Genomic DNA, 14637 nt, shown 5'->3' on the forward strand with positions numbered 1-14637 from the left:
CGCAGCAGGCTATGGGGGGGGGGGGGGGCTGGGGTGCGGCTGCATAGCTAGCATAGTTGCCCCAGTGTAGGGAGTTTAGTTGCCTCAGTATAGCTAGTATAGTGCCCCAGTGTAGTGCCCCAGTATAGCCAGAATAGTGCCCCAGTATAGCTAGTATAGTGCCCCAGTATAGCCAGCATAGTGCCCCAGTATAGCCCCCCAGTATAGCTAGTATAGTGCCCCAGTATAGTGCCACAGTATAGCCCCCCAGTATAGCTAGTATAGTACCCCATTATAGCCAGTATAGTGCCCCAGTATAGCCAGAATAGTGCCCCAGTATAGCCAGTATAGTGCCCCTGTATAGCTAGTATAGTGCCCCAGTATAGCTAGTATAGTGCCCCAGTATAGCCAGTATAGTGCCCCAGTATAGCCAGCATAGTGCCCCAGTATAGCCCCCCAGTATAGCCAGCATAGTGCCCCAGTATAGCCCCCCAGTATAGCTAGTATAGTGCCCCAGTATAGCCCCCCAGTATAGCCAGTATAGTGCCCCAGTATAGCCAGTATAGTGCCCCAGTATAGCTAGTATAGTGCCCCAGTATAGCCAGAATAGTGCCCCAGTATAGCCAGCATAGTGCCCCAGTATAGCCCCCCAGTATAGCTAGTATAGTGCCCCAGTATAGCCAGTAGGCATTATTCCCACTTGAGTGGAGAACGGACATTTTTGGTCCGTTCTTTGATCATCGCTAAACTGACAGTGAATGGCTCCTATTTTATTCATATATAGAGGTGAAGCAGAAGAAACTGGCAACTTTGCTGCAGATTGTGTACAGAGTGCTGGAAGAAGGAAATACAAGCGGTTCTCTCTTCTGTTTGAAAGCCAAAAGCAATACTTTATCATGGCAGTAATTATCATTGGGTAATATTGGTGAACTTGGCATATTTGTTACCCATACACTTAACAGGAAGCAGGTCACATTGTGGATTTTGCATTACTGATCAGTTTCCTGTCCTGTGTTAACAGGAAGAGTACAGGAGGCGGGGCTTCCAGGAGGTGGTCACCCCCAACGTGTATAACAGCAAGCTGTGGCAGACATCGGGGCACTGGCAGCACTACAGCGAAAACATGTTCTCATTCGAAGTGGAGAAGGAGATCTTTGCCCTGAAGCCCATGAACTGCCCGGGACACTGGTAGGTCACACAGAGCCAGCACTGGCTAAAGTGCTCTGCCAAGTCGTACTGGGCTTATAGCGTACCTTAAAACCAGGATTGTACTTCATCCCATGCAGTAGCTGATGCCCCCTTTCCCATGAGAAATCTTTTCCTTTTCTCGAATAGATAATCAGGGTGGTCTGTATGGCTGATATTGTGGTGAAACCCCTCCCACAGTGTGATGTCATGACCATGGTCCTGACAGTTTGCGGTCTGTGAACCTCTTTGCATTGTGGGAGATGACAGCTGTTGCCAAGTAGGCAGAATCTCCCTCTGTGCATATAACTGCCCGGGACGCCTGAGGGGGGTAACGGGGGCAGTGCTTTGAAGGGGGGGGAGGGGTTGCAAGGCATTGTAGGCAGGGCTGTGGAGTCGGAGTCAAGGAGTCGGAGCAATTTTGGGTGCCTGGAGTCGGAGTCGGTGGTTTCAATAAAGTGAGGAGTCGGATGATTTTTGAACCAAATCCATGGCCTTTGTAAAAATTAGACTAAGGAGTCAGGGTTGAGGAGTCAGAGCAATATTTGGTACCTGGAGTCAGAATCGGCGGTTTCATAAACTGAGGAGTCGGAAGATTTTGTACCGACTCCACAGCCCTGATTGTTGGGTAAAAAATACTTATGAGCCTCCAGGCGCCATCTTCAACCCATCTTGCAGCTCCCTTCGGCTCTCTGTGTGTCACCTGACCCGCCCAGAGCTCTACACAGAAGATGCTGCAGAGCCGAGGGGGGGGGGGGGGGGGGGAGGGGCGTCAGATTTGTGCTTTTTTTTTTTTTTTTTTTTTTTTTTTTTTTCCTTGCCCGGCTTCTGAGCAGTATCAACTTACCGATCCTCCGGGTGCCATCTGCTACACATCCTGGAGCTCCCAGTGACATTCTATGCATGGCTTCCGGCATGTCACGTGATCTGATGCGGGTCAGGTGATTCACCCGGAGTCCTACACGGGGGACACCGGAAAGCCTCTGGAAGCTGCAGGATGCGTAGCAGACGGAGCTTGGAGTATCGGTAAGTTGTTTCTGCTGCTCAGTGTTATTTTTTTAGCGCTTGTTCAAGCAAATGGCAAGCGCTTGTATCTGACATCAGGCAGTCCCTGTGTATGCCGAATACAGGGGACTTTGCTGTGTGTATGTACCGTATATATACTCACTTTGCAATGTCTTGACACCAGTGTTTACCAGACTCTTGCTGTGTGATTCTTGAAGATGCGGCTGCACAGATAGCTACTCAGAATGGTGGGTTTGTGATAATTGGGTGTAGAGCTAACCGTGGTTTTCTTTTCCAGTTTGATGTTTGACCACCGGCCGCGTTCCTGGAGGGAGTTACCGCTACGCATGGCGGACTTTGGAGTTCTTCACCGGAATGAGCTGTCTGGTGCCCTCACTGGACTGACCAGAGTCAGGCGATTCCAGCAAGATGATGCCCACATCTTCTGTGCCATGGAACAGGTATGACCAGCCATGCTCCTTCCTAAAGCCACGCCAAGAGCAGCGGTGTGCAGCGACCAGTGGCCCCTCACATTTCATTACTTTGCTAATGTCTAGTACAGGGGTCAGGAACCTTTTTGGCTGAGAGAGCCATAAACGCCACATATTTTGAAATGTAATTCCATGAAAACCATACAATATGTTTCAAGGTGGGACAGTGCGCATGTGCGTACCAGAGGGCTCACATCCCTGTTGCCAGCAACATCAGCAATTTCCCAGAGAGCCAGAAAGGAGAAATACTGACAGCTTGTACAATAACTAGCTGACTTGGGAATTGATTCACTTTGTTGGATGAGATCCCTGCACTTTGGTCAAATGTTAAGTGACAGACAGCCTATTGGGCCAATCAAAGTGCGGGGATCTCGTCCTACAAAGTCACTGGACCTGACAGGATCCAGGGTGGGACAATTGGAGTGGCCGTTAGTTTTGGGGTAGCGCAAGTAAGTTAGTAGTGCATACTACAGCAGTAGCATGCCTACTTTGAAAATTTTACTTGCGCTGCCACACTAAGCTGCGCTGCTTGAGCAGTGTAGCTTAGTGACTCAACCCCTAACTGAGCCAGATGTAGCCATCAAAAGAGCCATATATGGCTCCCGAGCCATAGATTCCCTACCCCTGGTCTAGAGTATGAGAGTAACTGGCGTCAGCACATTGCTTTTAATCTCATTACAAATGCCCATAATTTAGTTATGTTTAATGGCCACATATTCCTTTAACGTAAACCTGAGACAATCGTAAGAGAAGGATTTATACTTATCTGGGGCTTCCTGTAGTCCAGTTGCAGTAGGAGAAGAAAGCCAGGTACCACTTGATAAAAACCCTTTATTGTGGATGGGTTAGAGTGGCATACAGCATTGTGGGTAAAAAGGCCTGACAGCTGTTTCGCAAGGACTAGCCTTGCTTCGTCAGAGGCAGTGTCTTGTGCAATACATCATGTTAACAAAGCCTTTAAATGTGGCCTTCACACTCGCCTCGCCCCATCTGACGAGGTGGAATGCACGCCATCCGTCGCACTTCCTGCTTCTGCCCCCTTAGTGTAAAGATTACGCGAGTGGCTCTAGCCTTTCCGGCAACTCGCAGGTCTCTCAGCCTACTAGTACAGCTGTCACCCCCACTGCTGTATGTCACTCTAACTGAAACAGCTGTCGGGCCTTTTTACCCCCACTGCTGTATGCCACTCTAACTCATCCACAATAAAGGGTTTTTATCAATTGGTGGCCAGCTTTCTTCTCCTTCTACTGCAACTGGATGACATGTAACAGGAGCACGCTTGAGGTGAGCCCGAATGTGGATTTTCTGTCCCTGCTGCATAATGGTGCCAGGACTTTGTTTCTCTTGTTTTTTCACAGCTTCCTGTAGTCTGTTGGGTCCCTCTGTGTCCATCCGGTCCCCTCCTTTCTATGTAGAGTCCGCAATCCAGCTGGGGCACGCTGCACATGTGCAGTCCCGGCTTCACGTACCCCATAATCATGCTCCCGTTGCTGAGAGCGTTCTTCACAAGCACATTTACGGTCTTAACAAACTGAGAAAGTTCAGAATGGGGGTTATGCCCCAAGGGCATACAAAGTAGTCGCTGATTGATTCAGTTGGTAACTTTACCGGGGCTGACAGTGACAGAATGGAGGGGACCAGGAGCATGGTGAGGGAGCTAATGGACCACGGGGGCTGGAGGAAACCCCAGGTAAGTATAAATCCTTTTGTTACTATTGCCTATGGTACATTTTAACGTGAACCTGTCGAGGTAAAAAAAAAAAAAAAAAAAAAAAAACCATTAGTCTGGCACAAGATCCAATAAAAACCTGTCCCCCAACTACCTAGCCTGTGAAGACTACAAGGTTGTATCCATCTGCTGATGCTGCCAGCAGTACAATGTATACATGCAGAGAGTTTGTGTTGCCAGTACAGCAACCCTCCGCTAACATCAGTACAGAACATAGTGCTGCCACCCAGGCTGGAGCTCGCGGGCTTTCATCTGCCCAGGAAGTGAATAATCCTGTCCGCTGGCTTAATGCTGATGAGATAACACAGGCAGATTGTGTTCGCTTATATTTAATGGCACATTATCTGATGATTGGGAAAATAAGCCTATGATTAGCATTCAAATGAGGGACTGTGATCTCTGCTTCCTCGTACAACAGATCGAGGAGGAGATAAAGGGCTGCCTGGATTTCCTGCGGGCCGTCTACAACGTCTTTGGTTTTACCTTCAAGCTGAACCTCTCCACCCGCCCAGAGAAGTTCCTCGGTGACGTGGAAGTTTGGAATCAGGCGGAAAAGGTAGGAGGGGGTGTCCAAGCCATGAAAATGACATTGTAAATAGTGCAAGAAGTATGGCTGTATCATCCGAGGGCTTTTTTAGGAGAATGCAATGACCAAAAGAGAACCTGTCACTTTAAAAATGAAATTAACGTCACATAACCACAACTATGAGAGAATGAAAACTGGCATCCTAGCAGATGGATCAAAGAAAGTTAGCTAAACTAATTACTCCAGGATGCTCTGTATGTATGCTCTGCATGGGAGGGATCAGTGGTTGGGGAAGGGAACTAGGCTTGAGAAGGGTGGGGCAGGACCAGTGGCAGCAGAAATGGGAGCAGTTGTCAGGAAACCACGACCAGTGACAGGAGGGCAAATGAGGTGGGGGAATCGGATAAAGTGTGGCTAGGGAACCAAAACCAGTGGTGAGGGAGCCAGTGGGTGAGGGGCCAGGACCAGCGGGTGGGAGGAGCAAGCAGGGATGTGGAGTGGTAGTCTCGGAGTCAGAGCAATTTTGAGTACCTGGAGTCGGTGGTTTCATAAATGTCGGTTGATTTTTTTTTTATTTTTTATTTTTTTTTGTACCGAATCCCCAGCCCTGGGAGCAAGACCTGTGTGTGTGTGTGTGTGTGTATGGGGGGGGGGGGGGAGGGGTTTGATGCTATTGAGTTAAAATTGTTATGAGGGCTCTATACTTGTGGCACTATGCTAGGGAATGACTAATGCATCCTCCCTCCGCTATACAGTTCCCTGGGGTCTGGTGGCCTTCCCTCCCCTATACAATTCCCTGTTGTCTAGTGGTCCCCTCCCTCCCTTGTACAATTCCCTGGTGTCTAGTGCCCCCACCCCTCCACATCTCAACAGTTCCCTGGTGTCTAGTGACCCTCCTCCCTTATTGTTTCCTGGTGTCCAGTGCTTTCCCCCTCCCCCATATGGCTTTCCTGGTGATTTAGGGCTTTACCTCTGGGTCCAGTATAGCTTCCATTTTAGTATAGAGTGTGCCAAACATAATGCAAAGTGTGGAAACCACTTGTGGGCCAAATTGGATGGTTCTGTGGGCCAGAGTTTGACATGTATTTTCTAACTCTTCCATTCTAAACCTCCTTTACAAACCCTATGGAGAGAATGCACCGCCGTGCATTCTGGGGCAGTTTTTTTTCTATCCCTGCAGCCTGAGATGCCCTGAAGACTTCCGAAGCTTCCTCCATGAGTTTTAGTGTATGATCTGCAGCTCCGGCATCCTTCAGATGAACCTTCTGAGGTCTAGCAGAGGCCAAAGCAGCTGTAGATCATAAATTAAAACTGCCACAGTAAGCCTCATAAGTTTTCTGTTTAGTAGTTTTGTACCATATATGCCTCCTGTTCATCTAAATACTGAACAACATTTAATACTTGAAAACTATTTTTCAGCAACTGGAAAACAGTCTGAATGAATTTGGGGAGAAATGGGTGCTGAATCCCGGAGATGGAGCTTTTTATGGACCAAAGGTAAGTCCAACCACAGGTGCAAAAGTAAGGGACAGATACTTGTGTTTCAACGTCACATTGCTCAGCACAGTATGGTGCAATGTCTGTGTTCATTGCAAAGATCCATTTGTTGCTGCAGAACAATAATCTGGTGCCCAATGCAGTCTGTTTCTGCTTCAGTATCTGTTAATCTGCCATGTAATTTTAGTGGAGCTATTCCATTCAAGTCCCATTGGAATATTTAGAGCCAACCTCTGAAAGATTAAAAAATGAGTTACCGTATGTTTTAGAATATAAGATCACTGCGTCTTGTATTCCAAATATAGGGAGTCCCCGACTAAAGAACGCCCACCCATACCAACCAACAACCCGGCGCAATGTCGGAAACTCCATGTATTGTCCCTGTGTCTCCTCCACTCCTCATAAATAAATGCAAGCAGCGGCAGCTCGACCCACCTAATCCATTGCAGCCCATGGCGAACAGAGATCTCTCCTCTCCCTCACTGCTCTCCTAGTGCCGTCTTCTCCTGACCGCGTCATTACACACAGCCAGCACTAGGGGAGCAGTGAGGGAGAGGAGAGGTCTCTGATTGCCACGGGCTCCGATGGATTAGGCGAATCAAGCTGCCGCTGCTTGCATTTATTCAGGGGGAGCGAAGGAGAGCATGGGGGGAGACAGAGGGGAAATATGAGGTACAAAGGGGACACAATACGTAGGGGAGAACATCTACAGGAAAGGCTGAACTCTACAATTACAGGATGCATTTCTCTGTTTTCCTTCTGCCCTTGTGCAAGAGTTCAGGTCAACTTTAATGGGAATCTATTGTGCAGGTGTAAGTTTGTTGTTGACCAGCAGATGGCAGCATCCATTTGTCGTGCCTAACACATTCAGTACTGGAACATAATTATCAAAATTGTAGGTTTTCTTCACAAAGCACACAGATTACTCATTGTTCAGCTTGTCCTTAGTTATACATTTCTTCAATTTCTTAAAGGATAATTGACCTTTGAAGATGGAAATATAGAGCTTAATTAGCTAATGTGTTCAGCGCCTACATAATGCCATGCCTTTTATGGAGAATATCCTGTTTACAGTTCTCTAGCCTGTACATGTTCTGCACACTTGTTTACATTGACTAGTTTGGGCGGTGGTAGGCGGGGCTTGCCTTAATTACGGTATTTGAAGGGAATAAAGTCTATTATGGTGCAGACTTCATCTCTCTGTATGCCAGCTGGAGAGTGGGGGCACAATACGCAAGTAAAATTGGCCATCACCTGGGACAATCTTTCCTAATTCATTTGGGTGGTAGTTTAAAGAGGAACTTTAGTGACAAAAGGGCAAAAAATAAATCAATGCATTGCAAAGTGAGAAGTTAAAAAAAATAGAATAGAGATCAAGAAATGATTGATATTCGCCATGTAATTTGTTCATGTTGTTTGATCCACAATGAGCCAGAAGGTCATCATCTTAAAGAGAAACTCCGACCAAGAATTGAACTTTATCCCAATCAGTAGCTGATACCCCCTTTTACATGAGAAATCTATTACTTTTCACAAACAGACCATCAGGGAGCGCTGTATGACTGATATTGTGGTGAAACCCCTCCCACAAGAAACTCTGAGCATGTACTCTTGGCAGTTTCCTGTCTGTGAACCCTGTTGCATTGTGGGAAATAGCTGTTTACAACTGCAAAAAAAAAAATTAAGCTGCTACATCACCCGCCAACAGTAAAAAATGTCACCATGTAATAAATGTCAGAATGTAAATCAAGGATTTAAAAGATTTTACAATGGGCAAACACTGACTAAATCATTTATACATAATTCTTGTAAAAATGAAGCACTTTTTTTTTTATTACATTATTTTTACTGGAGTTCCTCTTTAATTACTGGCAGACATGAAAAAAAACAGCAACAACTGCCATTATGTATAACCACATCCCCTAACAATGCGATAGGCTAAAAGTTTTTTTTGTTGTTTTTTTTATAGCTATACATATGCACGGAGGGAGATACTGGTTGCTTGGCAGTTAGAATGTTATTTTTTCACAATGCAACAATGGCCTCAATTCACTAAGGTTATCTCATTTCTTTAAAGAGACTCTGTAACAAATTTTTCAGCCTTAGTTCTTCTATCCTATAAGTTCCTATGCCTGTTCTAATCTGCTCTGGCTTACTGCAGTCTTTCCTAACTGCACTGTCTCTGTAATAAATCAATGTATCTTTCCTCTGTCCTGTTTGTCGGGCTAAGGATTGATTGTGTGGAATGTGCAGGGCTGCTTGTGATTGGTAGAAGCGATACACACCCTCTGCAGGCCCCCTGCACACTGTGAATGACTCACACACTATGCTTAGCTGAGCCTATTAGAAGCTGGTTAGTTTGTTTGTAAACACTGCCTAAAACTGTTAATTACAAGCCAGGATTGCAGCAGAGAGTGGCAGAAACAGCACAGAGGGGCACAGGAGAAAATAATGAATAGAATGGTATGCTTTTTATTGTAAGAATATTAGAGTACAGATTCTCTTTAATAACGTTTCTAGAGTTATCACCAAACACACAATTGGAGAACCTCACTCCCAAACAGTTCTCTGCTGCTTTATAAAGCTGCGCTCACATATGGTGTTGGATGCTGGTTCTGGGGCCCCGGGCAGTGAGAGTTCCCGGGGCCCCAGGCTGGCTCATGCACCATTGTTTTTAATTATTCTAGAGTTATCACCACGGTGATAAGGCATGTAGTATAAAGATAACTCTTCTGTCTTTAAAGAGAATCTGTATTGTTAAAATCGCACAAAAGTAAACATATCAGTGCGTTAGGGGACATCTCCTATTACCCTCTGTCACAATTTCGCCGCATTAAAAGTGGTTAAAAACAGTTTTAAAAAGTTTGTTTATAAACAAACAAAATGGCCACCAAAACAGGAAGTAGATTGATGTACAGTATGTCCACACATAGAAAATACATTCATACACAAGCAGGCTGTATACACCCTTCCTTTTGAATCTAAAGAGATCATTTGTGTGTTTCTTTCCCCCTGCAGCTATCTTCCACTGAAGTGTCAGGCTCTTTCTTCCTGCAGAGTGCAGACAGCTCTGCCTGTATGTAATTCCTCAGTATGTGAAAGCCCAGCCAGCTCAGAGGAGGATTTATCCAGCTTGTAAAAGATAAGAGAGAAGAGAGAAGCTGCCCTAATCTAAATAATACACAGGCAGTGTGCAGAGAGGGGCTTAGAGGGGGGAGATGCATCACAGAACCACAACACTGAGGAACTTGGCAGCCTTCCAGACACAGGCTGACAAGTCTGACAAGAGAAAGATAAGTTGATTTATTACAGAGATGGTGATAGTAGATAGTGCTGCAGTAAGCCAGAACACATTAGAATATCTTTTGGAACTTGTAGGATGATAAACAGGATGCAATTTTTGTTACGGAGTCTCTTTAAGTTAAGGAGAGATCTCTAAAGTTAAGTCTTCAATCCTTAAAATAACTCTAGAATTCTAAAGTTAATGACAGGCTGTTAATTAACTGCATGTGCATCTCTACACCTTAAATGGGGCCATACACTAGCCGACCAAGCAACTAATCGACCATCCAATTCGATTAATATAATCGAATTGGATGAAAATTGGTGCTGCCGAGTGCATGCCCGACCCTCGAAGCGACCAATTTCGGGACAGAAATTGGCCGCACGGTTGATCGCACATGCTGGAAAATTTGGGGCCGAAATTGGTTGGTTGGGTGCGCGGCGGTACGGCGGGCAAATTGCGAACGAACGACCAGAGGACGAAACCCCCGCCGCTGCCGCCGCAATGTATAAATGTATGTAGTGTAGTGCATTTATACATTACCTGTCTGGTGTCAGCCTCCACGTGGTTTCCGTCCATCTCACCGGGTTCCGCATACACACCGGCGGTGCTATGTCCGATGTCGCGAAGGCGGATATCAGCTGATGTCAGATGCTATGCGCCGCTAGGGTGTATGCAGCTTACCGATGAGATGGACGGATGGACCCAGCGAGCTGCTACAGGAAAGGTAATGTATAAATGCGCACACACTACATACATTTATACATTTTAGGGGCAGTGGCGGGGCGGAAGCGGCGGCTCAGCCGATTCCCTGATTATTTCATGCTGAAATCGGATGGGAATCGGCCTGTAGTGTATAGGCAGATTCAAGTAAACAGTTTATCAGCGCCAAAGAAATAGAGCATATGATCGTTGCCGAGAATGAACAACGTCCAAAGTCCACAAAATTAGTATTACGAAGTCAGCGCAGATCAAAGCGGAATAAATACAGTCAATAAAACTTCACCACCGTGATATTCCAACCTCACGTGGTCTCGTGGCCAACCATCACCAAAAAAAGTCTCGCATTCAGTGGTAATCCTAACGAACCTCGAGCAGATATGGATCCAAACTACCACAACTCCCTCACTCCGATATATGGTATGGTATCCAGGAAGGCCAATATATAAACATAACAGAAAACGGCAACTCTAAGTGTAAACCATTTATTGTAAAAACAATCGGTATAGACCGTAAAACGAATGTGGCCCCCTGAGGCTTTTTACCCCCAATCACAAAATGTATCACTTATAGATGCGGTCAGCTACATCTTTAAATATTGGTGGTCCGCATATAGAATAGCAGTGCTGGCACCACCCATCCACATGGAAGCCAGAAAGCAGTGATTCGCTGGCTTCCAATTCAATTCCACATTAGGTGACACTCTTGTCCAATTGGACTGCAGGTTGTCACCTGGGCTTCACTGTCTGTCCCACAAAGACTTCTGCATAATTGTATGTATACTTCGGCCCCCCAGCAGTCTGAAGTATGTTGACCCAGCCCTCGACCCAAAACGTTCGGGGACCCCTGGTCTATACCAATTGTTTTTACAATAAACGGTTTACACTTAGAGTTGCCGTTTTTTGTTGTTTCTACTTCCTGATTCATGGAAGCAGACATATTAACAGCCTGTGCTTTCACGAGCTTAGCTGCCATCTCTGCCTTGGCAGTCGTGACACAGGGGAGACATCAGATTACAACCTGTGAATAGACACAAGGGAGGGATTAAGCAGGCTAAACTCTCTAAATACATACAGGGTGCATTCCTCTGTGTTCCTTCTGTCCTGTGCAAGAATTCAGGTCCACTTTAAGGCTCCTACACACATTCAACAAATCTGCCCGATATTCATCTGATTTTGGTCTGTTGGATGATAATCGGGTAATGTGTACAGGTGGCAAATGACTAGACGAGCAACTGATAACAGGTGGTTTCTCCTATCCATCTCACATGACTGTTGGGTTGATATCATGCAGTTGGCCGCATACAATATGTACAAGTCGTTTGACCAACATACTTGTTTTGAATGCAGCCATGCCATGTAGTCCGTCATTTTGCTTGCGTGAGCAGTATGCAGATGAGTTGGTCGCTCAGTTGGTGCGTGGAAAATACAAGTCATGTAAACGGTTCGTCATGCTGCAGGTCATCATCATTGAGTTGGTCGTGCACTTTGTTGGATGTGTGTACTAGCCTTTAATCATTTTTCTTTTGCATTCCAGATTGATATTCAGATTAAAGATGCCATAGGCCGATACCACCAGTGTGCCACCATTCAGCTGGACTTCCAGCTCCCCATTAGGTTCAACCTCAGCTTTGTCAGGTGGGCGGAGCATTCATGATCAGAGCTGTGTGTATAACGGGGACTTCCTCTGATGTCACTTCCTGTCTGTTTCATCCATGCAGCTCTGACGGCGATGACAAGAAGAGGCCCGTCATTATTCACCGCGCCATTCTTGGGTCCGTGGAACGCATGATTGCTATCCTTACAGAAAACTACGGAGGGAAATGGTAATTGTCTCAGAGTTATGTTTTATGTAGGTCACTTCTGAAGCTTTTTGTTGGTGGAAGATTGCCAGGTGGATTTATCCTTTACCTTTAGTTTATTCGGCCATTGCAGTAACCGTAAGTCCGCTTGGCAGTGTTATGTTTGTAGTTGTGCATCCTGCTCATCCACTGTGTCCTCTCTCCGCAGGCCTCTCTGGCTATCACCGCAGCAAGTGATGGTGGTGCCCGTGGGTCCGACATGTGAGGAGTATGCCCAGAAGGTAATCTCAAGCTGCCTGCACTTTTCTTAGAGTGTTTGTACTTCCATAGGGGAAATCCCATGTTCTGTACATAGGTTGAGCAAGATCATTTTTAAAGGGAATGTCATGTAAAAAAAAATGTCCAGTTTAACTTACCTGGGGCTTCTTATAACCCCCTGTAGTCGTCCTGGTCCCATGCTGTCAGTCCCTTCAGCAGCTGTGCCCGTCCAAAGCTGCATGCGCTGCCCCGGGCAGCTTTTTTTTTACTTAAAGGGAACCTAAACTGAGAAGGATCTGGATTTTTCCTTTTAAAACAATACCAATTCCCTGACTCTCCTGCTGATCCTCCTGCTTTGTCTCTAAGGCCTGGTGCACACCAAAAACCGCTAGCAGATCCGTAAAATGCTAGCAGATTTTGAAACGCTTTTTCTTATTTTTCTGTTGCGTTTCAGCTAGCATTTTGCGGTTTTGTGAAGCGTTTTTGGTGTAGTCGATTTCATGTATTGTTACAGTAAAGCTGTTACTGAACAGCTACTGTAACAAAAACGCCTGCAAAACCGCTCTGAAGTGCCGTTTTTCAGAGTGGTTTGCGTTTTTCCTATACTTAACATTGGAGGCAGAAACGCCTCCGCAATCCAAAATCTGCAGCAGCTCGGGAGTATGAGTTTCGGCAAAACGCCTCCCGCTCTGGTGTGCACCAGCCCATTGAAATACATTACCCAAGCGTTTCCACATCCGCAAACGGATCTCAAAACGCTGCCGAACCGCTCTGGTGTGCACTAGGCCTTAGAGCCCGTTTGCAGATCAGGTGCTCTGACTGAAGTCAGACTGGATTAGCTGCATGCTTGTTTCAGGTGTGGGATTCAGCCACTGAATCACATGCAGCCAAATTGATCAGCAGGACTGCCAGGCAACTGGTATTGTTTAAGGGCTCGTTCCCACTATCGCGAATCTGCATGCGTCCAACGCATGCAGATCCGCACATGTAATGCAAGTGGATGTGCCTGTTTCCACTGTAGCGTTGTTGAGGTGCGTTTTTTTCAGCGTGAAAAAAACGCACAAAAGAGCCAACGATTTCGCCTGCGTCGGGAATCCGTGCGAATCGCCGCTAATGTATTTAATAGTAAAAACGCATGCGTTTGTTACATGCGTTTTTACCCGCGATTTCGCGTGCGATTTCGCACCTTTTTCAATTTTATTTAGCCCTGGCAGTGTCATGGTTAATTTCGCATGGCACCCTGCCATGCGAAATCGCATGCGAAATCGCGGGTAAAACCGCATGCGGAAACGCATCCGCATGCGTTTTTACAAGCGTCGGAATGCGGCCGAAATCGCGTCGCAACAGTGGGAACGAGCCCTTAAAGAAAACATCCATATCCCTCTCATTTTAGGTTCCCTTTAAAGCAGACCTAAACTCAGAATTTCCACAGCATAATAACCTTTAAAGAAAAAAACATTTCTTTGTTACAGCTGATACAAATCCTGCAATAAATCTGCAGTGTCTAATTCCTCCTTTCATGGGAGCAGATATATTGTTAACATCCTGTGTTTACCCATTAGATTCTCTACCGTGGCAGTCATCTGGCACAGATGAGGGATCAAATGACAACTTGTGCTTAGTCACAGATGAGGGGGGATTAGAAGGCTAAACTCTCTAAATACATACAGGGTGCATTTCTATATGTTTTCCTCCTGTCCTGTATTCAGGTCCACTTTAATTTGCCTTTTAAATAAATGCCTTGCACAATTTATTTGTTGAGAAATTTTACATAATGTTGTTGGTGTGACACCGAATGTCGTCGGTCTCCAAGCAACAGACGGGTATCTTGGCTTTCTTTTTTTTATACCTGAGAGAGTTAAGTAGTCAGGAGACCGGAGACCTTATTACCCATTTCTAATGTCCTGAATGCAAGCGGCTGGGATTCAATGTTATCTGTCTTTACAAGCAGCACGAATCATAAATCACCAGGGAGCCTGCTTAAAGAGTAACTGTCAGGCTGCAAAAGCTAATTTAAACCTCTATTCTCCTGTGTTAAACAGTTTAGAAGGAAGCCAAAAAGGCAATACTGCAGTTAAAAATCGCTCTTACTTTAGATGTTTGCTGACAGCAAGGCTCCGTATTCCCAGGCTCCTAAGGAGGACGCAAGCCGAATAACAGATA

At 45.9% G+C, this 14637-nt stretch overlaps 1 protein-coding gene across 1 annotated transcript in view; it reads left to right on the forward strand.

The window, feature by feature from the left end:
* TARS1 (threonyl-tRNA synthetase 1) overlaps positions 1-14637 on the forward strand; it is a 71201-nt gene that overhangs the window by 38945 nt on the left and 17619 nt on the right. Inside the window, exons 11-17 of the mRNA XM_068251241.1 lie at positions 1001-1167; positions 2468-2630; positions 4808-4945; positions 6335-6412; positions 11952-12052; positions 12136-12240; positions 12425-12497. Of these exons, the coding sequence (XP_068107342.1) occupies positions 1001-1167; positions 2468-2630; positions 4808-4945; positions 6335-6412; positions 11952-12052; positions 12136-12240; positions 12425-12497 (825 nt within the window). The remainder of the gene's footprint in view (positions 1-1000; positions 1168-2467; positions 2631-4807; positions 4946-6334; positions 6413-11951; positions 12053-12135; positions 12241-12424; positions 12498-14637) is intronic.

This window comes from Hyperolius riggenbachi, chromosome 1 (assembly GCF_040937935.1).
Source record: "Hyperolius riggenbachi isolate aHypRig1 chromosome 1, aHypRig1.pri, whole genome shotgun sequence".
Lineage (NCBI taxonomy): Eukaryota > Metazoa > Chordata > Amphibia > Anura > Hyperoliidae > Hyperolius > Hyperolius riggenbachi.